The sequence below is a fragment of the Mchenga conophoros genome, linkage group LG18 (genome assembly GCF_057382185.1).
Source record: "Mchenga conophoros isolate Kocher_MC1m ecotype Shallow Benthic linkage group LG18, M_conophoros_male_GT1.1, whole genome shotgun sequence".
Classification (NCBI taxonomy): Eukaryota; Metazoa; Chordata; class Actinopteri; order Cichliformes; family Cichlidae; genus Mchenga; species Mchenga conophoros.
The window spans coordinates 3,175,034-3,199,705 of record NC_140543.1 but is presented as its reverse complement, the minus strand read 5'-3'; the positions used below and the strand labels follow the sequence as shown (position 1 = coordinate 3,199,705).

Genomic DNA, 24,672 nt, shown 5'->3' with positions numbered 1-24,672 from the left:
TAACGAGATTAATGCTGACAGCACTAATAACTATAAAATAACATGAAACATTTTGGTCCCTAGTAAAGATGGGAACTGATAAGAATTTAGTGGCTGATTTGATTATGAATAACACATAAATTTAATTTCTCATTGATTCTCTTATCAATTTTCATTGGCTTCTTATCGGCGCTGCTTTGAGAGTCACTGCCATTGCTAAGCAGACATTAATTCAAAGACATGACATTCAGTCTAGTTTATTTCCTCTGGGAATACAGAACACTTGGCTAGCTTTATGTTAGCATGCTGTCTGCGCAGGTCCTTACAAATAGCCGAAGTTGTGTTAGCAGGATGTGCAATAAAAAGTAAGTAAGGTCCATATTCCTGCTGCACATTACTGTTGTGTCTCTGCACACAAACTGAAATCAGCTGATTGTAGCAGGTGGAACCAATAAGAGGAATCAGTAGGCAATAAATGATTCCACTAGCAATTCCAAGGAAATTAATTACTGGAAAAGATTCTCATCCCAGTCATTTTGAAGACATGCACTTTCTCTGTGTGTGGGTGAAGATTACAGATGGTCTGTATTATAACAATATATTGTATAACAATATTAACACAGTTAAAACAGTAAACATCTAAAACTATTAGCACCTTCACATAAAGAATTCATTCTTTAAAAACGATTTTTTTAAAAACTGGAATTTAACCAGTTTTAACTAAAACCAGCAGACACACTTTCAGATGCACCTCAATTATCAGAAAATAGCTCAGTTATTTTCCAGAGTCTGTGTGAAACTGATGTGTAATAAACTTCACCTGAACAGAATTTAATGACAACATTTTATTTATTTTTCTACACAATCTATGCAGGTGTGTTTGGTTTCTTTAAACTTGTTACAGAGACTCAGGTAGCATCTCTTCCTTATTCCAGCATTGGTTTACATCACTATTGGAGGAATAAAGCTCACGTAGAGCTGCAAGAGCAGCTGGTTTAATAATCAGGCATTTTCTATGGCAGCTACGTCATAATCAGCTCTGTCAATGCTCGCGCAGTTTCAAAACAAAGACTTTGTGTGGATGTTTTGTTCCAGTTATGTACTGATAATCATTGTTAAAGTATGTCATGGTCTACATTAGATCTAATAATAATAAAAATAATGATAAATATGCAAAGAAAAGTACTTCATCTTCAATGACAGTCACATCACCTACAGTTCATTAATTCAGTCCAAGTGAAGCTAAAACAGAGAAATTAATAAAGAGCTTGAAACAGAAAGAATCCAGGATAATCATTTAATGTCACATCTCAGACATCCTAACATTCAAATGTAAATGTGATTTTTTAACGAGCATTTCTAGACACGTTTTTCCAAATCACATTGGAACAAAAAACAAAAGGAATGAATCACAAGAAAAACCATGCTGTAGTGTCAACAGGCTGAGAGTTACAGACACTGCATTAAACTACAACTGTTAAATGATGGACTATTAACAGCTGTTATTTCGACATCTGTTACCATGGTGATCTTAAATACATCAAGCTACCAAAACAGGAATGACCTGTAATTAAGACAAAAAGTTATTCTACTGTTTTTTTTTAATAATAAAAATAAAAAACATCTGACAGCAGTGGTCCAGCTGTCAGAGATCATTAAACATGTTAAAAAGAAAATTTTCCACATAGACAAGAAACAATCTGCTAATAGATTCTGGTTTAATTTAATAATTGTTGGGAGATTACAATGAAACAGATAACAACTTGAAGAGAAAGTTTATTCAGCATTGTAAACTATAGTTTTAGCATCAACTATAGCTTGGCCTCTTTTTATTTTACATGCTTAGCACGTTTTATAAAGCTGCTTTAAATTGTTTAATCCTCATAACACCTCCAACATATCTGTAGACCTTCGTAATATTAACCTGACAATCCAATGTGATTTAGAAATTTCTTAAAGAAGCCTTTCTTTTCCTTCTTCTCCTTTCTTTCCTCGGATAATTCCTCCTCCGTTTTTGCAAGTTTGTCTCGTCGCGTTACCTTGGAGATAAGATTTGCCCTCTCCTTCATTGCCTCCAAAGATTTGATTCGAGCCTGGTAACCCTCTTTGGCCTCTGATCTTTCTCCCTCAATCATCATGTCAATGTACTCTGGGGTGGTCAGAGGGTTTGGCCTCAGGCTGATCTCTTGCAGTCGAGTTATACACTGAGCTGACTGATCCATGAGGGACACCATCGTGTCCTGAAGGTGAACAATCTCTTCTTCCTGCCTCTCAATCAGTTCCTGAACAGTCATCTTTTCTTTATTAGCTGTTTCATACCTGCTTTTCAGCTCTTGCACTGTCTGCTTCTCTTTCACTTGAACATACTCCCAGCTGTATGTCTGATTGAAATGCACACTCCAAATGCATTTTCCAGGACAGACAGTGCACATCCCGTTCTTATTCATTGATGCACAGCCACGTTTCTCACTATCTTGTGCTATTGCACATGGGTAGTGACATGTTATTGAACATTTCTGGCAGTTGGTGATGAATGCTCCTTTCTCTGTGATTGGTTTTTGGACTGGTTTAATAACATCCACCTCAATCTCAAAGTTTTCATTTGAAGTTATGACTGCTTCATACTCTTTGATCTTTTCTTTGGTTGTCTTAATTTCTTCAAGCTTTGCTAATCCAGTTCTAACTTGTGGCTGCAAACCTTCAATGGCTGTTTCAAGCTGTTTGCGCTCCTTTAAGACTTCTTTGGTCATTAGTAAGCTTTTGGTTTCCATTTTACCCAAAGCAGTGAAGAACTTCTCCATACTTTTGGCTCCCATCTTCCAAAACATTTCATCAAAGCTGGCATCATCTTCATCAAAATCCTCTTCACAGTCTCTGTTGCATCTGTTGTCTGCAAATAATGCTGAGTTATTGAACTTGAAGTGAACCGGAAGCCCTAACTCATTTTTTGGACACGGGACTGCAGAAACGCTTATTGCCTCAAGAACTGGTGGTTCTTTGCCATCAGCAAAAGTCACCAGCATTTCAATGTTCTCTGCCACATCTTTGCCAAAAATGGAGAGCACCGAGTCAAACACATATCTCTGTGTTGCTGTTAGTCGTGCAAGAGAGGCCTGAGTAACAAAACACACTGCATCAATCTCACTGACTCCATTAGGAGAGGTGAAAAGCCTGCGGATTTGCTCTGTGATCTCCTTGTCTCTTGCTACTCCTCTTGTATCTCCAAAACCTGGAGTGTCAACAATGGTCATGGAGAACGGGATTTTAAAGCCTTCCTGGTGGTGGATTTCATACACAGTGACTTCAGATGTCTGACTGTGAGCTTGTGAACTGGTTGGATCCTCATCAACTAACTTAAATCTGAAACCGTCGTTCCACTCTACACCAACAATGTAGTTGATCATTCCATTGATGAGAGTAGACTTTCCTGATCCTGTTGCTCCAAGAAGCATTATTGTGCGATTCTGCCTCATGCTTTCTTTGCCAAAGATATACCTCCGACATCCATCAATGTCCATATCTTCTTCTTCCAGGGGCAGTTTGTAAACTGAGAGCAGCTTTGAGTTTCTTTTCTTGCTGATATGTTTTAGGTACTCAGCCAGACGTGCAAATTCACGCTTTGTTGTGCAGACATTAACAATGATGCTTTCCTTGCTTCTTCCATCTACACCACAGTCACATCTGACCCTGACTGCATATTGTGTCTCTGACTGAAGCCCTGAAATGATGGCCTTCTCACCTCCTGAAATTGCTTGATTCCACTCGAGGTCATTTATTGTTGAGCTGCTATCTGCTTTTGCGTATTCCACTATGTAACTCAATATCTGGACATCCTCTCCAAGCTCAACAGGCTTCTCCCAGCTAACTGATATCTCACTTGAATATGGCTGAGCTTGAGGATTTCCAGGAGGGCTGCAGGGTAAAGTTTTAATGGCATCACTGATTACATTAGCTGGTCCGACACCTGCTGAGGTCACTGCTCTGCATCTGAACACATACTCTGTGTTTGGCTTCAGATCTCTCACTGTGACTTCTTCAGCCTTTGCTTCTGTCTTCTGCTGCCATCCATCCTCTCCACTGACACAGTACTCAACAGAGTAGGAGGTGATGTTCTCTGCTCCAAATCTGGGTGGAGAAATCTTCAGTGTCACACTGTTGTGGTTTATGTCAGCTGCAGTCACAGTTTCAGGCTTTGAAGGAGGCTCAAAGTTCTCACTGACAGTAAATCCACCTTCATAAAGGTAGATGCTGGAACTTTTCTGAGTTTCATTAGTTAACCCCACTGTCAGGAACTTAATGTTCTTGTTTTCCTTGTTGGCCTCTGCAAAATCACTGAAGAGTTTTGCTTTCTTCCTCATATCATCTGCTACTTCTTTTGAAAGGTACCATTGTTCCTTCTCTACATTGTAAGTATGATAAACGTGAACGTCTGTTTTGGTTGTTTCTCTCAGGTAGTTTGATAAAGCTGAGAGGTATGGTTCATCCTTCCCCAGTGAGGTGAAAACAAAACACAGGCCATGCTCTACACTGAGAAGTTCCTCATGTAGATTATTCTGAGATGGGACAGTCTTGGTGTTTTTCATCATGTTGGTGAAAGACTTTAAGATACTGATTTCTCTCTCTTTACAGTCCATCCACTCAGTCAGGTTTTTGCTGTTGAAAGGTGAAGAATGTCTCTTCTTCAGGATCTCAGCGAGTTCAGCCTCCTCTTCTCCTCCTCCTCTGATTGATGGTAGTCTCTTCGCTAACATTCGCTGAAATCCCAGTTTGAACTCTGAACACATTTCTTTAAAACTTTTCAGTTTTTTGCTAATCTGTGGGAACTGTTGGACAGTGGAAGTTCTCAGTGCATCGTTACACCTCGTTTCCAGTTCACTGAAGTCCTCCAGGACGCTCTGTGATTCCTGAACTAGTCTTATACTTATCTGACGGACGAGTTTAGCAGCACAAGAATCTAAACTGGTCAAAGGTAACAGCCAGACCTTCATTGGTACAGCCTTTTCGCCATTGGTTCCTAGTAATGTTGGAAGGCTTTTGTAGACTTCTACAGCTTCCTGAAATGTTGTTGGAGGTTTCTGAAGGCAAAAGTCTCCATAGAATCTGCAGGAGAATTTCTCAACACTGTTTTTGTCCTTATCTTCCATTTTCAGGGAACCTTCACCCTCTATGGAAAGCAAGGGGATCTTCTTGATCATCACCTTCAAGCTGCCCTGGATGTCTTGATGAGTTTCCCCTTTAGAAACCTCACGGTCAAACACAAAGAAAGCTTGAGCCCCATAAAGGATACCTGTGACCACATGTGTTGCTATTCCTTGCTCAAAAACATAGGGATGTTTTACGTTGCCTCTTCCAAGGTGATTCATTGACAGTTCCTGGAACTTTGTTGTAGTTTTGTAGTTCAGTGTCACTCTGGCCTGGTATTTGGATGTTTTGTGATCATTGAGATATTTGGCTGATCCTCCAACCTCAACCAGTCCTCCCAAGAAACTTGCCTTCAGGGATGCTTCAACATTTAATGCTGAAGATTTGTCCTCAATTGATTCAGATGCAACTATTTCAGATTCAGTGTTAGGTTGTTCTTGTTCTCGTCTATCTTTTTCCAGGTCATTACAGTCCCACAGTGTCATTCCTGTAAAATATGTTACCATTTATTTTTGGCGAAAATAGATAGAAACAAAAATACAAGTAACAACTGCCTGTCTAAAAAGTCCTCTGCGTTTTATAGTGAAAGCATTATCAGTTAAATTAGTTAAAGACTTCCACAACATCCCATAAGTGTATGTTTCTAACTCAGAGCCCACTGACAATTTGAATCCAGCCCATAAATTACATTCATTGTCAAAAAGAAATTTAAGTCTGTACATTACATTTAAACTATGATGTTTTACTTTTACATTTCAAAAAATTTTCACCCCCCCCCCCCCCTTGACCTAATTAAAAAAAAAAAAAAAAAAAAAAGAGTCAGTACATTTGTACTGAATAACTGCTTTTGTCTTTACTAACACCAGGAATTCTGGCAACTTATATATATACTTTCTATACTTTGGCGGAAAGATAGTGGCGTGCACAGCTGCAGTGGCTCCAGGCTCCCCACTTGGGTGCTCTTCTTTTTCTTTTTCTTTTCTTTTCATTATTGCATAGCAAAACATCAGATATAACAGCCAGATCCCTGTTACTAGTGATTATCAGCGGATCAACAGCATCTCCCTGGAGAACATTGGGTGCTCCGTGGATTGTTATCGGCTCTGCCAAGCAAAGGAACCGGTGGAAGGAACGCAAACAAAAGCAGGGCTGCCGGTCAGGCCTGCTAGCCAGGCTAAAGAAGCAGCCTTTTACACCACTGCTTCTCAGCATCTTCTTGACCAACCATGGTCGGTCGTCAACAAAATAGACGAACTGAACCTTCTTCTCGCTGCACAGCCACTCGTCCACAACTGTTGTTTCTTGGTCGTCACAGAGACATGAAACTAGCAGGCTGCACAATGCACCTCAGCGACTGAATGGCTACAGCAGGGAAAAGCAGAGTTTGTGCAAAAGCATTTACACAGATAACAACTGGTGCACAAACACTAAGATCATCATCATAGTCTGTTCCCCGGACATAGAGGCAATGGCTGTCATGTGCAGACCTTTCTATTTCCCCAGAGAACTTCCCGCAGTGCTAATAACAGCAGTCTATATACCACCAGATGCAAATGTTAGCTCAGCTTTTGCCTACCTGCATGACTTGATCTCTGAACAGCAACGGACATATCCAGAAGGAGTACACATAATCGTAGGGGACTTCAACAAAGCATGCTTAAGAACTGTGACTGTGCTACCTAAATTTGTTCAACATGTGGGTCCGGGCCTACCCCAACTGTAAACCCTGGATGACAAGTAAGGTTCAGGCATTGTAAAAGACAAGTCTGCAACTGTGCACACAAATCTCAGATAACAACCCTAAAAAGGTATGGGAGGGCCAGAAACACATCACCAACTCCGCAGGTAACAGGACAAATACAGATAACATGGACATGTCATTGGCAGAGGAATTTAACCACTTCTTCGCCTGCTTTGGGAGAACTGTAGACACCCCTACGATGCACACTACCCTGCCCATAGCCTCCTCTGAGCACAGCCCACACACATTTACTCTCCAAGAACACCGGGTTTGCAATGTGTTTAGAGCAGTTAATATGAGAGAGAAGCCACAGGCCCTACAGGGAATACCTGGGAGCGTGCTCAAAGCCTGCTCCCGACCAGCTGGCTCCTGTGTTCACCAGGCTATTCAACCTCTCACTGTTACATGCCACTGTCCCTCACTGAAATGAGCAGCAATAGTCCCAGTCCCCAAGTCCACCACCATCAGTGGCCTCAATGATTACAGACCCATTGCACTGACTCCAGTGGTTGCTAAGTGCTTTGAGAAGCAGCTTCCTATAGCACATAAAGGACTGCCACCCACCCAGCTTTGACCCCCACCAGTTTGCCTATAAGGCAGGATGCAATTTCCACTGCCCTCCACTCTGCTCTGCATCACCTGGAGAATCCTGGGACTTCAGTAAGGATGCTCTTCATTGATTTCAGCTTGTCTTTTAAAACCATCGTCCCAGACATCCTTATAGCCAAGCTGGTAAACCTGGACTTCTTTCCCCGCTACATGTGGATGGATCAAAAACTTTCTTACAGACCGATCATAATCTGTCAAGGTTGGCAACCGGAGATCATCCTCCCTGTCACTGAGCACTGGCTCACCGCAGGCATGTGTGCTGAGTTCTCTCTTATGCTGCATCTACACCAGCGACTGCACCCCCACGCATCATCAGATTTGCAGACAGCACTCATCACCAACGATGATGACACCGCTTACATAGATGATATCCAATGTCTGACAGAATGGTGTGACCACAATAACCTGACCCTCAACACCAGGAAAACCAAGGAAGTGGTCATAGACTTGCACAAGACAAAAACTGATCCCTCTCCCCCCTCTATATAAGGCAACTTTGTGGAGCGGGTGTCCTCCTTTAAGTTCCTCTGTACCCACATTTCTGAGGACCTATCCTGAAGTACAAACACATCAGCCTTGGTGACGAAATCCCAGCAGAGCCTCCATTTCTTTAGGGTTCTAAGATAGAACAGGCTGCAGACTGACCTACTAGTGTCCTTCTATCAAGCAACAATTAAGAGTGTGCTGGTGCACACCATCCCCGTGTGGTACGCTGGTTGCACAACAGCTGATAAGAGGAGACTCTAGAGAGTCATCAGAACTGCAGAGAAGGTGATTGGCTGTCCACTCTCCTCCCTGGACTCCATTGCCAGCTCTAGATGCCTCTCTAGAGTCAGGGCAAATATAAAAGACCACCTCCATCCAAGCCACCATCTATTCAACATCCTGCCCTCTGGAAAAAGGTTCAGTTCCATCAGGTGTGAAACCAATAGACTAAAGAACAGCTTCTATCCGTGGGATATCAGAACCATAAATGCAAGTTAAGAGTGGGAGCAGATCTCTCCCATACAATCATTCTGACCCTGCTATTTGCCATTTATTATGTTGCTGACATTTTTTTTCTCCATGCAATATTTTGTTCTTGTGCAATATTTCAGCAGATGTGCAATTTCCATCCCTATCCTTAACCACCATAGCCCTTCCACCCTTATTTTTTATTTACTATATTTTATTACGATGCCCTTGTACACCCCCCCCCCCCCCCAAAAAAATGTTTCCTGTAACCCAAACATCGTGTATATAGTGTTCTTATAATGTTTTTTTTTTCCTTTTCTTATATATTGTTTTCTTTACTTTCGCACCTTTGTGGTGTTGCTACCCTAATTTCACTGTGCAAGCAACTGTACAATGAAAATAAAAGTTCTAAGTTCCATAATATTCCTCTGAAATTCTACCTTTAATGAAATGTACTTACAGATGGATCTGCTTTTTTGATTTGGTTCAATTTTTTTGTCAAATTTTTTGTCAAATTGTTTTGGTTCAATTTGTTTTTGTCCTTCCTCACAGAGCCCCTCCAGCCCCCGATTACCAACTTTTCAACAGTATGTCAGTTGTACCACCAGAGCACTACACCTGCCATAAGCAAATTTATACAGTGCCACTGCCCTCACCCCAACCGATTTGTAAATCTGATCATCAACTAGATCTACTGACATCAAAGTATGCTTGTCTTGTTAAGCAACAACCTGTATCTACAGTCATTAGGAGACACAAGAGGTTGTGGTGATACTATAGGACAGGGATGGGCAACTCCAGGCCTTAAAGGCCAGTGTCCTGCAGGTTTTAGATATCACCCTGGGTCAACACACCCGAATCAAATGATTAGTTCATTACCTGGCTTCTGGAGAACTACAAGACATGTTGAGGATGCAATTTAGCCATTTGAATCAGCTGTGATGGATCAAGGACACCTCTAAAATCTGCAGGACACCGGCTCTCGAGGCCTGGAGTTGCCCACTCCTGCTCTAGGACTACTTTTTTAGTAGTTTAGTAAAAAACGCCGGTACCGAGGACAGTGACGTCATCAGCGAGAGACCGGTGACCAGCATCGCGGAGCATGACGTCCGAGCGGCACTGAGGAGAGTGAACACAAGGAAAGCGGCGGGGCCAGATGGCATCACCGGCCGTCTGCTGCGCTGCTGTGCTGACCAGCTAGCAGGTGTGTTCACTTACATCTTCAACGAGTCCCTGGCGAAGTCTGTGGTCCCCACATGCTTCAAAAGATCCACCATCATCCCTGTGCCCAAGAACAGCAAACCCTCATCCCTGAACGATTACCGGCCAGTTGCACTGACCTCGGTAGTAATGAAGGTGTTTGAGAGGCTGCTGAAGAACATCATCTCCTCCTCCATCCCAGACACCACAGATCCGCTGCAGTTCGCCTACCGATCCAACAGATCCACAGAGGATGCCATCGCCCACGTCCTACACACCACTCTCAGCCACGTGGACAAGAAACAGGGTAACTATGTGCAAATGCTGTTTGTTGATTACAGTTCAGCGTTTAACACAATAGTGCCCTGCAGACTGTTCACAAAGCTCAGGGATCTGGGACTTAACAGCCGTCTGTGTGCATGGGTGTTGGACTTCCTCACTGGCAGAACTCAGGTGGTGAGGGTGGGCAGGTGCTTCTCCAACAGCATCACCATCAACACAGGAGCACCTCAGGGATGTGTCCTCTCGCCACTGCTCTACTCCCTCTACACTTCAGACTGTGTGGCCACCCATGGCTCCTACACCATTGTGAAGTTTGCTGACGACACAGTGGTGTTGGGTGCCATCTCCAACAACGATGAGGCGGCCTACATGGATGAAGTGAAGAATCTGGCATCGTGGTGCCAGGACAACCACCTCCAGCTCAACGTCAGCCAGACCAAGGAGCTGGTGGTGGACTTCAGAAGGGGTCAGCACAGAGACTACAAGCCCATTATCATCAATGGAGCTCCAGTGGAGAGGGTGCAGTCCTTCAAGTATCTTGGTGTCCACATCTCCTCAGACCTGACATGGGCTGCCCATATTCAGGTCCAGACCAAAAAGGCTAGGCAGCGCCTGTATCACCTTCGACAACTGAGGAAGTTCAGGGTCTCTCCAAAGATCCTCAGGATTTTCTATACAGGCGCTGTGGAGAGCATCCTCACACAGAACATGACATCGTGGTTTGGGAACAGCTGTGTGAAGGACCAAAAAGCTCTCCAGAGAGTGATCCGTACAGCAGAACGCTGCTGCAGGATTGCTCTCCCCCCGCTTCAGGACACCTACACCAGGAGATGCTGGACTAGAGCAGCGCAGATACTGAAGGACCCGTCCCATCCTGGCAACAAACTGTTCCAACTTCTGCAATCTGGTAGAAGGTTCCGCATCTTCCGGGCAAGGACAGAGAGACTCAAGAGGAGCTTCTATCCCCAAGCCATCCGTGCCCTAAACACACACACCCGCCCTCTCACATCATCTATAATTGACTGAGACAGGACTCTCTTCCAGACACTAAACCAAGGCACAATGTACATTCCAAATTCCTTTAATTTTAAATATGTTTATATTGTCTATCCTGTAAAATAGTCAGATGTCTATTCATATTAATGTACAGAATTCACCTGCTTGCTGCTACTACTGCACATTCACCCAGTGTATATACTATATATATATATTTATAATGTTCTTCCTCTACAACCCCCCAAATTTTTGCACATGTCGAGGAGCGTGTCAGGCCACATTTCACTGTGTGTTATACTTGTATAACTATGCATGTGACAAATAAAGAACCTTGAACCTTGAACCTTTGAAACTGAAATGTAGTGTGAGATTATTATACTATCTTATGCCATGTTATACCTCTAATTAAAGATTGTGAAATCATTATGTAGTTTTAGGTTGCATTATACTCCTGACTTAGAAGAAGGTGACAACTATTAGTTGTCACAGTCTAATGATTTGTATTACATTAGACTGCTGATTTATTGTGAATGAATTACATTGTTTATGATGCATTATACTGCTGATTCATAAGAAATACTGTTTGCAGAGAATCATGGCCTTATTTGTCTGATTAGAAAGAACAGAACATACTGCACAGGACGCCAAGGTCATAACTTAGGCTCACTGAGAGAGAGAAAGAATGTGGATGTTTAGGTTTTATGACTGTGGAAGGGGGGCCAAAGCTATAAGAATGTGAGAAACGGTCAAACACTTTGATATCTGGCGGACACCCTCCTGTCCACATCTCCCATCTAGTTGTATGGAATAATGAGAATTGTATGGAATAAAGAGATTGTTGATGGAGCATTTATACACCGAGCGTTGTTCTTCCTTCAGCCCAAAGATCAAAGAACTGGGATATTTAACAGTAGTTTGTGAACCACACGGAGGGGCCAGAGCAGGCAACATTGAAAGAACCTGAAACTACTGGCTAAGGATAAATGTAGATTTGGTGAAATCACAATTCACATTGGCAGTAATGAAACCTATTTGGCTTAATTGAAGGTCACCAAAATTAATATTGAGTCAGTCTGTAACTGCCAAAAAATGTCTGACTGTAGTTTTATTTGTTTAAGATTTGCCAAGCCTTGAACATCCCACGGAGCACTGTTCAAGCGATCATTTATAAATAGAAGGAGTATGGCACAACCGTAAACCTACCAAGACAAGGCCGTCCACCTAAACTCACAGGCCGAACAAGGAGAGCGCTGATCAGAAATGCAGCCACGAGGCCCATGGTGACTCTGGACAAGCTGCAGAGATCTACAGCTCAGGTGGGGGAATCTGTCCACAGGACAACTATTAGTCGTGCACTGCACAAAGTTGGCCTTTATGGAAGAGTGGCAAGAAGAAAGCCATTGTTAACAGAAAACCATAAGAAGTCCCGTTTGCAGTTTGCCACAAGCCATGTGGGGGACACAGCAAACATGTGAAGAAGCTGCTCTGGTCAGATGAGACCAAAATGCAAAACGCTGTGTGTGGAAAACTAACACTGCACATCACTCTGAACACACCATCCCCACTGTCAGATATGGTGGTGGCAGCATCATGCTCTGGGGGTGCTTCTCTTCAGCAGGGACAGGGAAGCTGGTCAGAGTTGATGGGAAGATGGATGGAGCCAAATACAGGGCAACCTTGGAAGAAAACCTCTTGGAGTCTGCAAAAGACTTGAGACTGGGGCGGAGCTTCAGCTTCCAGCAGGACAACGACCCTAAACATAAAGCCAGGGCAACAATGGAACGGTTTAAAACAAAACATATCCATGTGTTAGAATGGCCAAGACAAAGTCCAGATCTAAATCCAATCGAGAATCTGCGGCAAGATCTGAAAACTAGCAGGACAAGCACAGAGATGAGTCCACTGTCAGAGGCCATAAGAAGATCATTTGTAACCTTCACTAAAGCTGTTTCTGTGCTGTGATGAGCTCTGAAACCTGACTGAAACTCTTCAAATAAACCATTCCTCTGCAGATGATCTGTTAGCTGTTTGACAACTACTCTTTCAAGGATTTTTGATATGAAAGGAAGGTTGGAGATTGGCCTATAATTAGCTAAGACTGCTGGGTCTAGAGATGCTTTTTGAGTAAAGGTTTAACTACAGCCAGCTTGAAGGCCTGTGGTACATAGCTGATTATTAGAGATAGGTTGATCATATTTAAGATCGAAGAATTAATTAATGGCAGGACTTCTTTGAGCAGTTTTGTAGGAATGGGGTCTAAAAGACACGTTGATGGTTTGGAGGAAGTAATTATTGAAGTTAACTCAGAAAGATCAATTAGAGAAAAAGAGTCTAACTTAACATCAATGGTACTAAGAGTAGCTGTAGATAATATTACATCTGTGGGATGATTATTGGTAATTTTTTCTCTAATGATAAAAATTTTATTTGAAGAAGTTCATGAAGTCATTACTAGTTAATGTTAAAGGGATGGTTGGCTCAAAAGAGCTCTGACTTTTTGTCAGCCTGGCTACAGTGCTGAAGAGAAACCTGGGGTTGTTCTTATTTTCTTCAATCAGTGATGAATAGTAAGATGTTCTGGCTTTGCGGAGGGCTTTCTTATAAAGCAGCAAACTATTTCTCCAGGCTAAATGATGATCCTCTAGATTTGTGACACGCCATTTCCTCTCCAGATTACGAGTCATCTGCTTTAGGGTACGTGTTTGAGAATTATACCACAGAGTCAGGTACTTCTGATTAGAGACCTTAGTTTTCACAGGAGCTACAGTATCCAGAGTCGTACGTAGTGAGGAGGTGAAATTATTAACAAGATAATCGACCTCTGTTGGGGTAGCGTTCAGATAGCTGCTCTGCTCTATGTTGGTACAGGGCATTGAAGATGATAACAGTGGGTGGATTATATTCTTAAACTTAGTTACAGCGCTTTCAGAAAGACATCTACTTTGATAAAGTCTACTCTCCACTGCTGTGTAATCAATTATTGTAAATGTAAATGTTATCAGGAAATGATCAGACAGGAGAGGGTTTTCAGGAAACACTGTTAAATGTTCAGTTTCTATGCCATATGTTAAAACAAGATCTAGAGTGTGATTAAAGTGGTGGGTGGATTCTTTTACATTTTGAGAGAAACCAATTGAGTCTAATAACAGATTAAATGCCATGTTGAGGCTGTCATTTTTAGCATCTACATGGATGTTAAAATCACCCACAATAATTATTTTATCTGAGCTCAGAACTAAATTAGATATAAAGTCTGAGAAATCAGACAGAAACTCTGTGTAAGGCCCAGGTGGACGATAGATGATAACAAGTAAGACTGGTTTCTGAGTTTCACAGCTGGGGTGGACAATGTTAAGCATCAGGCTTTCAAATGAATTAAAAGTCTGTCTTAGTCTTTCATTAAGTAATAGGCTGGTGTGAAAAATTGCTGCCACACCGCCCACTCGGCCTGTGCTTCGAGATTTCTGGTAGTTAGAATGACTCGGGGGTGTTGATTCATTTAAACTAACATAATCATCCTGCTGCAACCAGGTTTATGTAAGGCAGAGTAAATCAATTTGTTGATCAATTATTAAGTCATGTACTAACAGAGACTTGGAGGAGAGAGACCTAATATTTAATAATCCACATTTCACTGTTTTACTCTTTGGTTCAGATGTGGATACTGTATTGTTCTTTCTTTGTAATTGTTTATGTTTAAGTTGTTTGTTGCTGGTTTTTAGTTTGTTTTTTGTCTGTTTGGAAGCTGACACAGTCTCTGTGGAGATGGGTTTTTGGGGGGGTAGCAGGAGGAGAGAAGCTGCAGAGAGGCGTGTAAGACTGCAACTCTGCTTCCTGGTCCCAACTCTGGATAGTCATATTATGGGGGTTTAATAAATTTGTCCATATTTCTAGAAATGAGAGCTGCTCCATCCAAAGTGGGATGGATGCCGTCTCTCTTAACAAGACCAGGTTTCCTCCAGAAGGTTTGCCAATTATCTATGAAGCCCACATCGTTTCTGGGACACCACTCAGACAGCCAGCAATTTAAGGAGAACATGCGGCTAAACATGTCACTCCTGGTCTGATTGGGGAGGGGACCAGAGAAAACTACAGAGTCCGACATTGTTTTAGCAAAGTTGCACACGATTCAATATTGATTTTAGTGACCTCCGATTGGCGTAACCGGGTGTCATTACTGCCGACGTGAATTATGATTTTACTGAATTTACGTTTACCCTTAGCCAGCAGTTTTAAATTTCCTTCAATGTCGCCTGCTCTGGCCCCTGGAAGACAATTGACTATGGTTGCCGGTGTCTCTAGCTTCACATGTCTGAGAACAGAATCGCCAATTACCAGAGTTTGACACCTGGCGGGTGTGTCGCCGAGTGGGGAAAAATGGTTAGACACATGAACGGGTTGGTGGTGTACCTGGGGCTTCTGTTTAGGACTATGCTTCCTCCTCACCGTGACCCAGCCCCCCTCTTTCTCCAGCTGCTTGGGGTCTGCCGGGGAACAGCTAGCAGGGCCTACGCTATCTTCGGCTGCACCAGCTACAGGGGCCTGGCTAGCTACGGGTGAATGAAGGGTGCGAAGCCGAGTCTCCAATTCAGTAATCCTGGCCTCCAGCGCTGCAAATATGCTACATTTGTTACAGATATCATTACTGCTAAAGGAGGCCGAGGAGTAACTAAACATCTGACACAATGAGCAAGAAAGTGCAGGAGGGACAGGTGAAGTAGCCATGGTGCTAACGAGTTGGCTACGAGCTAAGCTAAGCTAGCGAGACAGTACAGAGACAGTGAGTGAATACTTTGGCTATAAATTAGGTAGTGAGTACACAGAAAGTGTGCTTCGGATGAAGCACGTGAAGATTATACTATGAAAGAAGAATGTATTTAAAAGTTGTTAATTAAATTGCTAAGCAAATAAGCTACTCAGAAACACCACTGTGTTTGAGCAGGAACAGGAAGTGATACTCTACCGCAGAGCGAGCGAACACCAAGTGACAGCGCCACCCATAATGACTCCTACATCAGGGTACTCTTTGTTGACTACAGCGCCACCTTCAACACAGTCATCCTTCACAAACTGTCTACACCTGGCCTGCACCCCACCCTTTGTGACTGGCTACAGAACTTTTTGACTGGCAGGCTTCAGTCTGTCAGGATTAGTGTTACAGCCCTAGCTGGGCCTCCTGAAACTACCCTTGTGTGGGTGTGGTGTTCTCTCTCCACCTCCTCCTCTCTTGCTCCACCCTCTCTTTCTCACTCTTTTCTCTCCCCAGGACACAGCTGTTGTTCATTGTCCTCATTCTCGTTTACCACCTGGGCCCAGTCAGCAATCATCTCTGAGGTCATATAAGCTGGGGATGAACTAGATGAGAGAGGGTGGTTTACTCTGGTGTCTCTGCTTTGTGTTCTAGGTGTGTGAGTGTCCTGCCTGTGGTGTGGAGGTGTAGAGTTGTGGATGCAGTGTAGCTTCACGTGAGTAGTGTGGGCCTCAACACAGTAAAGCTAGCTTCTGCTAGTGACAGGGTGAGACAGTCCCTCCTCGTGGTGTGTTGTGTTCTTTGTTGTTGTAACCTTTTTCTTATTCTAGTTTTATTGGAAAAACCGCGTTGCTGGCTCTTTATGCTTTGAGTGGGCTTCAAACAGTTAGCAACGAGGTGGCCAGGTTTGTGGCAGAAGAAACACAGCTTTGCTTTGGATCTTGAAACCACAACTGCATTAGCCTTGTTAGCTGGCCCACTCGTACCTCTCCAAGAGGTACTATGGCGCAGAGGGATATCATGTCCTACAGCATTTGCTTTATGAGTCAGAGTAAACTCATCTGCCATGTTGGCAGTTTGCTGTAAAGTGGAAACCCTCTGTTCACTTAAACAAACAGAGCAATACACTCAGGCACTGCGTTCTTGAAGTCCTCTACCAGCACAAGCTCACGTAATGACCCCAAATCATTAACCTGGCTTGCAGAGCACCACCTATCAAAAAGGTGATAGCAAAGTCAAGGTAGGACTGACCCTGTGCCAACTCCAAACCTTGAAAATGCTGCCTAAAGGCTTCAGATAAAAGTTCGTAGGCTTGCAGCACTTTTAATCTTTTCATAAGCTAGGAAGTTGTCCCTAGACGGACTGAAACAAGCTTCCTGGGCCTTACCTGTCAATTTACACAGCAATGTCACCCCCACACGTCTTGAGGCCACTGTAATGCAGTTGCTATGCTTTCAAACACACTGAAGAAGCTATGAACACTGGACTCACAGATAACTGGAACCAGGTGGATGTTATTGCTCACAAATGAGCCTCTAGACACCTGTGCGCTAATAGCTGTATCATCCATTTTAGGGGCCGGAGAAGGGTTAGAAATAACACCCTAATTAAGACACAACCACACCCCTCTGCCAACTCACTCAGAGACTACCCAGTAATTAACGGATTAATGGTGGTGGACCCAACTTTGACATTAAGGGAGGAGACTGGCCTTGTCCCAACAGCTCTTGCGGCAACATGAATTTTGCCCAGCGGCAGGAGTGTAACAAGTGTGGTGCACCCAAACCAGGATATGGAGGTGACAGAGGCGGTGGCTTTAGAGGGCGTGGAAGTTTCTGCGGGGATGACCGTGGAGGAGGAAATAGTGGCAGCTCCTATGGACGACAGAATTATGGTGGCTATGGACAGCAAGAAAATTATGGCCAGTCTCAGCAACTGAGCTATAACTATCGACAAGAGTCCTCTGGGTATGGTGACAAGCCCTCCTACGGACAGCAAGGCTCCTACAGTGGTCAGGGGCAAGGTGGAGACAGTTATGGACAGGGACAGGGCGGTGGTGGTAGTAGCGGATACAGTGGCCAGGGTGGTGGCAGCGGTGAATATGGAGGAGAAGGTAGTAGTGGTGGTGGTGGATATGGACGATGGAATGAAGGTGGTGATCAGGGTGGGAGGTTTGGGCGTGACTATGGAGACCGTTCAGAAGGAGGGGGCTGCAGAGGTGGCGGTGGGTATGACCGTGGTGGGTATGACCACAGTGATGGAAACAATCGTGGTGGAAGAGGCGGACCTCCTGGTATGGGAGGTGGTGACCGTGGTAGCTACAAAAATTACGGTGGATCTCGAGACTACGGCTCAAGGGATGAACCAGCTGGAGGGCAGGACAATCACACACCTAGAACACAAAGCGGAGACACCAGAGAAAACCACCCTCTCTCATCCAGTTCATCCCCAGCTTATATGACCTCAGAGAGGTGATTGCTGACTGGGCCCAGGTGGTGAATGAGACCAATGAACAGCAGCTGTGTCCTGGGGAGAGAAAAGAGTGAGAAAGAGAGGAGGATGCGGAGAGAGAAAATCACACCCACACAAGGGTAGTTTCAGGAGGCCCAGCAAGGGCTGTAACAATTAGCAACAGGACTTCAGTCAGCATTACCACAAACACTGGCGTTCCACAGAAACAAAGGAAGAATTTCATTGCACAGAGAAATGCTACTAAATTTCTACTGTACACATGACAATAAACACTTTGAATCTTGAATCTTTGTCATTAATTAGTCCATGCATTCATCCACTTGTTTTCCATGGCCCTAATCGGTCTGTCAATCTTGTACCTAGTGATGGCCAAATGAAGCTTTCTGAAGCATTGAAGCTTGTAGTGAAAAACGGTTCATTACTCGGAGCTTTTCGACACAGTCCTCTCTGGTGACATCTGGTGGCCAAAAATATGAAGAGCAGCTTGAATCCACAAAAGAAAACCAACTGCTTCGTAATGATTGCCCACTCTGAGTGGAATTCTGTCTGATATTGGGCCACTGTTGTGTTGCTTTAAACATGTATTTTTTGGGGTGACAAAAATGTTGTTTATTACTTTAATAAATAATTTTGACCAGTAAGCTTTCCTTCTTTAAACATGCACCATGGTGTGGTCTTTCTTTGCTTGTGACTTATTGATGTTGGTAAATACAGTAATTGAAAAATACCACATTACATATAATAATGTACAACACATTATGGGGTATGCTTCTGGTGTGAGGTCCCGCCTCCATGTACTTATGCAGTTAATCACTAGATATAAATAATATTACATTAGGGAAATTTGCCTATACATATTTTTGACCTGGGAGTAGAACTGATTGTGAACTGGAAAGGGAAAATGCTTATGAACTTGCAAATTAAAAACATGATGCATTTAAGGTATACCCTTTTCCATTTTTATTTAAAAAGAGAATTTGTTCTAGTGTGCAATGGCCGAAACTGTTCCTTTTCGTGGAGATAATTTCTCCTGCCTTAAGGAAAATCCCTTCACATGGAACAGAGGAGGCTGGAGTGCAGAGAAACTGGTAGAGATGCAGTTATAGAGTCTACCTGGGCCCCACCAACTATCAGCTGAAGATAATAAATAAATTAAATTCCTGCACATTTTGCAGACTAAGTGTTTAAAATTATTTAAAACATAAAATATATATTTTCATAACATTAAATGTAAAGAGTCAAATAGAAGTCTTTCTAAAGTTATTTAATGATATTTATATTATGAAAAGCAGATTTTTGACATTTGAAGTTTTTCCCGTTGTCAGATAAAATAAACACGCACAAAACAAAAGCAAACAACAAGAACACAAAGCTGGAAAACCCACCCGATTGACCAAAATCAACTAAAAATACTCCCACACAACAGAACCTCCTCTATTCCTCGCTGGCTCCAAATCTCTCAATAGAAATATCAGTGGTTTGCTATCTGTAACCATCAAAACACTCCACAAATCCCGCGAATGGTTCACCTGCTTATAAACCATTGAATCAGATACCGAAGCAGTTAGGTTCTAAATGAAGCTTCGGACGTCACTGATCACGTGACTCTGGCCAAACGAATCAAGCTTCGACACAGTCTGAAGCAGTGTGTTGATTTTTTTGACACACGCACCGGAGCTTCAGCTTCAAGCGGACCATCACTACTCGTATCCCTCTTCCCTCACTCCTGAACAAAAATGTTTTGAAAGAAGGTCGACGGACCATTAAAAAAATATATATATATTTGAAAAGCAGTTGATAGATGAAGCTTAAATTTCGTACGACTCATATATATTCAAACTTTGTGCCAATGTTCGAGCAGAAAATGGTCTAAAAATTGGCTGATTTCAGACTGAATGAGCCAGAATAAATATTTGATTTATCCAAAGGGGGAAGTTGCTTATTTAGAGAGGTGATGTAAATGTGGCTTATGGTTCAGTTAAATTTAGTTAATACTTGTGAATCCTTACCAGGTATGACTACATCCTGGCGGCAGTCATACAGCATCCCAAGGCTGAATGGGCGGCCAAGCACCGCAATTTCCATCATTCTGCTGGCTTCAGTGTCCATCTCTTTGTCTAGACTAGACAACAGAGACACTCTGGGTTAGTTTGATAATAGTTCAGTTTTTATTCTCCTGCTGTTCAAAATGTTAAGCGTGGCATGTATACATCCCAGCCACTCAGAATAGGCCCTTGGTATATTACAGCAGGAAAAACAGAAGTACAGTTATTTATAGACTGGTTCTGTGTGACAGTATCCAAAATACCAGGGCTGTCATGGAGCAATAATTAGTATTAATCACACTTTCATATTTGTATTTTTTTTCTGATCTTGTCTTTAAATTTCCTATGAAGGTATTTGGCCTCATTCTGGATTTACGGACTTAATAATTCATCTCGAATAAATAAGATGGAGTAACTTTTGAATATTTCACATTGCCAAATTCTATTATTACAAAACAAAAACAGATTTGGTTCGTGAATTACATTTTACAAGTTACACATGTAAGAGATAAAATGTAAGATAGACCAAAGGTAAGCTCCATTCTTTGTACATATACATACAAATACATTCCATGTCTTTTTTTCTATGTAACACAGACCTTCATGAAAGCCATTTCATGAAGGTCTGTGTTATCAGTTTCAGCAGCTCAGTGGGTAAAAGACAGAAGCCCCTGAACTGACACACAAAAACCTCAGCAAGAGTCAAAATGTAGGGTCCATCGTTTCCAAGAGATTACTAGAGATTTAACCTTTAAGTTACACACAGCATTCACTATTGGCTAATTTAAGAAACAAAATAAAACAAAAAACATTTAAAGTATATCCAAAATCTTTGTCTAAATAATAACAAAAAGAAAAAGAAAATACAGGTAAATAACAGCCACCTACATAAATCTAATTATTTATCCAAGACAAACAATAATGCATGCAGGAGAATATCAAAACAATATTGCTGTACTTACAGCTGATATATATATGAACTTCTGAGGGAGTGCTATTGTTTCAGACATTATATACTCTGTGAGAAAGACCCGCCCCTTTAGCTTTACTTGGGAGGCACCACAGAGGAAGATCAAGCTGAGTTCACAGAAATCACATGATCTGCATAAGGACAAAAATACTACTTCTGTCTATAATATAATGCATTTAAAGTTATTTGGCATTTTCCACAAGCCAAAGATGTGCAAGATATATTTATTGAAAATTAATGGGGTTCAGGTTAAGACTGCAACTTTAAATCCATTACTTTGATGTAAAGATTTATTTTACTGAACATTTTTGCTGAAAACATTTATGCATAGGGTCAACATGAACTCTGATACGTGTGTAAAAGAACGTTGGTCTTTATGGTCGCTATAAACATCACTGTTCAAATATAAGCTATTGTTTCACTTTCAGATTTAGGTTTAATGATGCAAAGGTCAGGTCAGTTGATACGTGTTTATTTTAGGGACAAAAGCAGAACTAGACTGACTAAGCAAGAAACGTATCTTTCATATTTTTATATATACAGTTGCTGTTGCAAATGACGTAGACTGTACAATATAAAGTCCTTTAAAATCTCAGTTTCTGGTTTTGATTATATAGAAACTCTATGGCCTGGTCTCCTCAGAAGTGTAGCCTTTATTGCATGCCATCAGAGCACAGGTGCTACACCTTAAATATGATGCATTGAGAGAAGAAAATCAGGTTTAAAAAAACAAACAAAAAAGAAAAAAAGGGGGGAAAAAGAGAAGAAAAACTGGATTTCATACTGTTACCAGAGTGCACTGGAGACACTTCACTTTTTAAAAAATAAAACATTCAAAGTAAAAGTTTTTTGAAAAGTCATTGTCACTTGAAGTGTATTTCATGGAAAGATTCAATTAAAGACAAAATGGATGGTAGAAGCCAAAGGGAGAATGAAACTACATGAAAATCACACTGTGCACAATGCTGAGATGTTTTAATGTGCTCTATGGTAAAATGTGACAAAAAAACTAAACTAAAACACAGTTCAGTTCCTCTTGGATTTACCAAAATGAAAGGGACTTACCTCTGAACATGCAGGAAAAGACTCAAGCAAGAGTTCAAGGACAAAGCCAAAATTTAGCACTATACTCATTTGTCCACGGTTCTTTTCCTGAGAAAACACTATTGATAGCACTGTCTTGCAACCCTGATACAAAACCCTGTTACTATACATCTCAATTTTCGGAATGGTGATCCAAGAGGGACAGAGAGCCTTCTAGTTTGTAACGCAAATAGAAACAATAATAAGTGTTGTGACACTTCTAAATCCCTGACTATGCCGAAAGCCCTGTTGTTGAGTGAGGTCATACACTGAGGTCAAGACACACATAAATCTGCCTGCACACATACATAGTAGACTTGTTTTGCTTGTAAAGGGCATGCTCATGTTCTGTTCTGAAGCCCAGAGAGTAGAATAACAGGAAGCATCTGGCGGGTGGTACAGGAAGTAACTGTTCTTTTTTAGAATAGCTCCTATCTAGAGTTACTGGAACATGCATGTTGTTTGTTTGTTGTTTTTCATCTGCGGTGACGCATATTACTTGTCATCATATGTATAAATATCACACCCCATCTTTTGTTCTGGGGAGATCGAGGCTGATGTTTTGTGGAGCCCATCTTCACCACATATATGTGTTTTAATAAAATCATTGTTTTGACACACTATGGACCTTCAGTCGTATGTCTCACCTCAAATAAGAATCAGGACAAGAGGTAATAATAGTAGTGTCTTAAATTTGCAGCTGTCATTTCACACATCAGAGTTTATACATAACAAATATTACATTGTCATGACGCTACATTTTTTGTTAAGGCTTTAAAGATAGAAATTAATTAAAACCCACCTCTTACGCTGTTAGGCTCCTTGCCATTAGCCACAGAGTTGATATGATTTGTTGGCTTACATTCAGATCAGTCTTTTAAAAACTCCTAAAATACAAAAAGAAAAGGGCCAACAAAAAACTACATGAAACATATATTATGTTTATGATGAAACAACTCTTCTAAACTGCTTTAATATGGCTGAACTAACTTTGTAAGAATAATTAATACATTACAAAAAAATCCCTTTAAAATTAAGCTGTCAATAGACTCCTGGTAGGATGGGGTAAGAAGAATCAAATTTGGTCAGTCAAAATATCTTGTTTGAATTTATTTCATAGCTGTGTGTGTGTGATGCAGCCAGCAGTAAGTCAACATACTTTTCAATCGGAGAAGCAAATCAAAACTGCAAACAATCATAATAGTATTCTCTATCTTGCAGAACTAAAAGCTGCTATTCCTTTCCAACTTCATGCTTGGAGTTTAATTTATTTAACTCTAAAAGTGTGATGGGTTAAACACAGAATGTATACACTCTAATATTTTCTTTCATCTGTGTTTGTGTAGATTTAACATTTAGTCCTGCAACATAGAAACACTAATAAATGTCAACATCTTTTTGATTTCAGGAATATTACAAATGAGTTTAACCAGAAACTAGGAAAGCTTAGTTCCACTGAAAGCAACAGATGAATACGATGAAAAAACAGTTCAGTATTTAACTACTTACGGCAACTTCTCTGATCAGAAAGACAGCGCAAGTTCTGCTCTACTGTACGCTGTGGTTCCTTTTATCTGTCACGTCCTCACTCCCCATTTTTATCTGCTCTGATGTTACTTTTTTTCCTCCTTACTCGTGTCATCTTCAAAACGAAAGCAGAAGAAAAATTCATGGCACATGGGTGGAACTAAGAGATACAGATGTAATATGTAAGCTTGAAAGTGAAACAATTTTCTACAGTCACATTTAGTGCTATCATTAACCCTGTAAGACCCAACCCATCAAAAAATAAACAGAAAATTCTGAATTTTTGGAACTGAGATGGTGATCCAAGAGGGACAGAGAGCCTTCTAGTTTTTAACGCAAATAGAAACAATAAAAAGTGTTGTGACACTTCTAAATCCCTGACTATGCCGAAAGCCCTGCCGCAATGACACCTTTCTTTCAAACTAATGGTTTATTGTTTTTAATTCCCAGGAACAGGAAAGCTCCGCAGGCGCAAAGGTTAATTGTTGAGAACGCAGTTACAGCAGCACCCCTCTATTGTGTAAACCTAGCAAGCAGTGCTGCGGTGCCCTTCTTTATTTTGCCCCCCTATGTAGACGGCATCATTTGTCTCAACCAAAGGCTTTATTCTTTGAAATAACCCAGGAATGGAAAAGTTCATTGTTGAGAGTGTAACCATCGCAGTACACCTTTATTGTTTGAACTAGCCACTATCGTTGTGACACTCTTCTTTATTTGTCCCCGACTAGATAGCATCATGTCTTTCAACTGCTGGTTTATATGTTTTAAATTCCCTCGATCACAAAAGTTCCCAGGTGCACAAGTTATTTGTTGTTGCGCCCTTCTTTTTTGTCTCAACTAGTCAGTATTCTTGTTATGCCCCCTTTTTTCAGGAGCACAAAAGGCTGCAGGTGCATAATTGTATGTGCCCCAACTAGCCAGC

General features: G+C 41.7%; 1 protein-coding gene across 5 annotated transcripts; it reads right to left on the bottom strand.

Moving 5' to 3' along the window:
* Positions 1 to 1,262: 1,262 nt before the first annotated feature.
* Positions 1,263 to 23,886, bottom strand: LOC146552899 (uncharacterized). 5 transcript variants are annotated; one of them, XM_085254129.1, is made up of 4 exons: positions 23,733 to 23,886; positions 22,206 to 23,110; positions 20,135 to 20,247; positions 1,263 to 5,608 (listed from the first exon to the last, which is right to left on the bottom strand). In XM_085254129.1, the coding sequence occupies exons 3-4, from the start codon at positions 20,232 to 20,234 to the stop codon at positions 1,899 to 1,901; spliced, it is 3,810 nt and encodes a 1,269-aa protein (XP_085110255.1). In that variant the 5' UTR covers positions 20,235 to 20,247; positions 22,206 to 23,110; positions 23,733 to 23,886; the 3' UTR covers positions 1,263 to 1,898. The 5 variants fall into 5 exon arrangements, with proteins under 5 accessions (XP_085110255.1, XP_085110256.1, XP_085110258.1 ...); XM_085254130.1 differs by having other exon boundaries at positions 23,026 to 23,110; XM_085254132.1 differs by lacking the exon at positions 20,135 to 20,247 and having other exon boundaries at positions 23,026 to 23,110.
* Between the last annotated feature and the right edge of the window lie 786 nt (positions 23,887 to 24,672).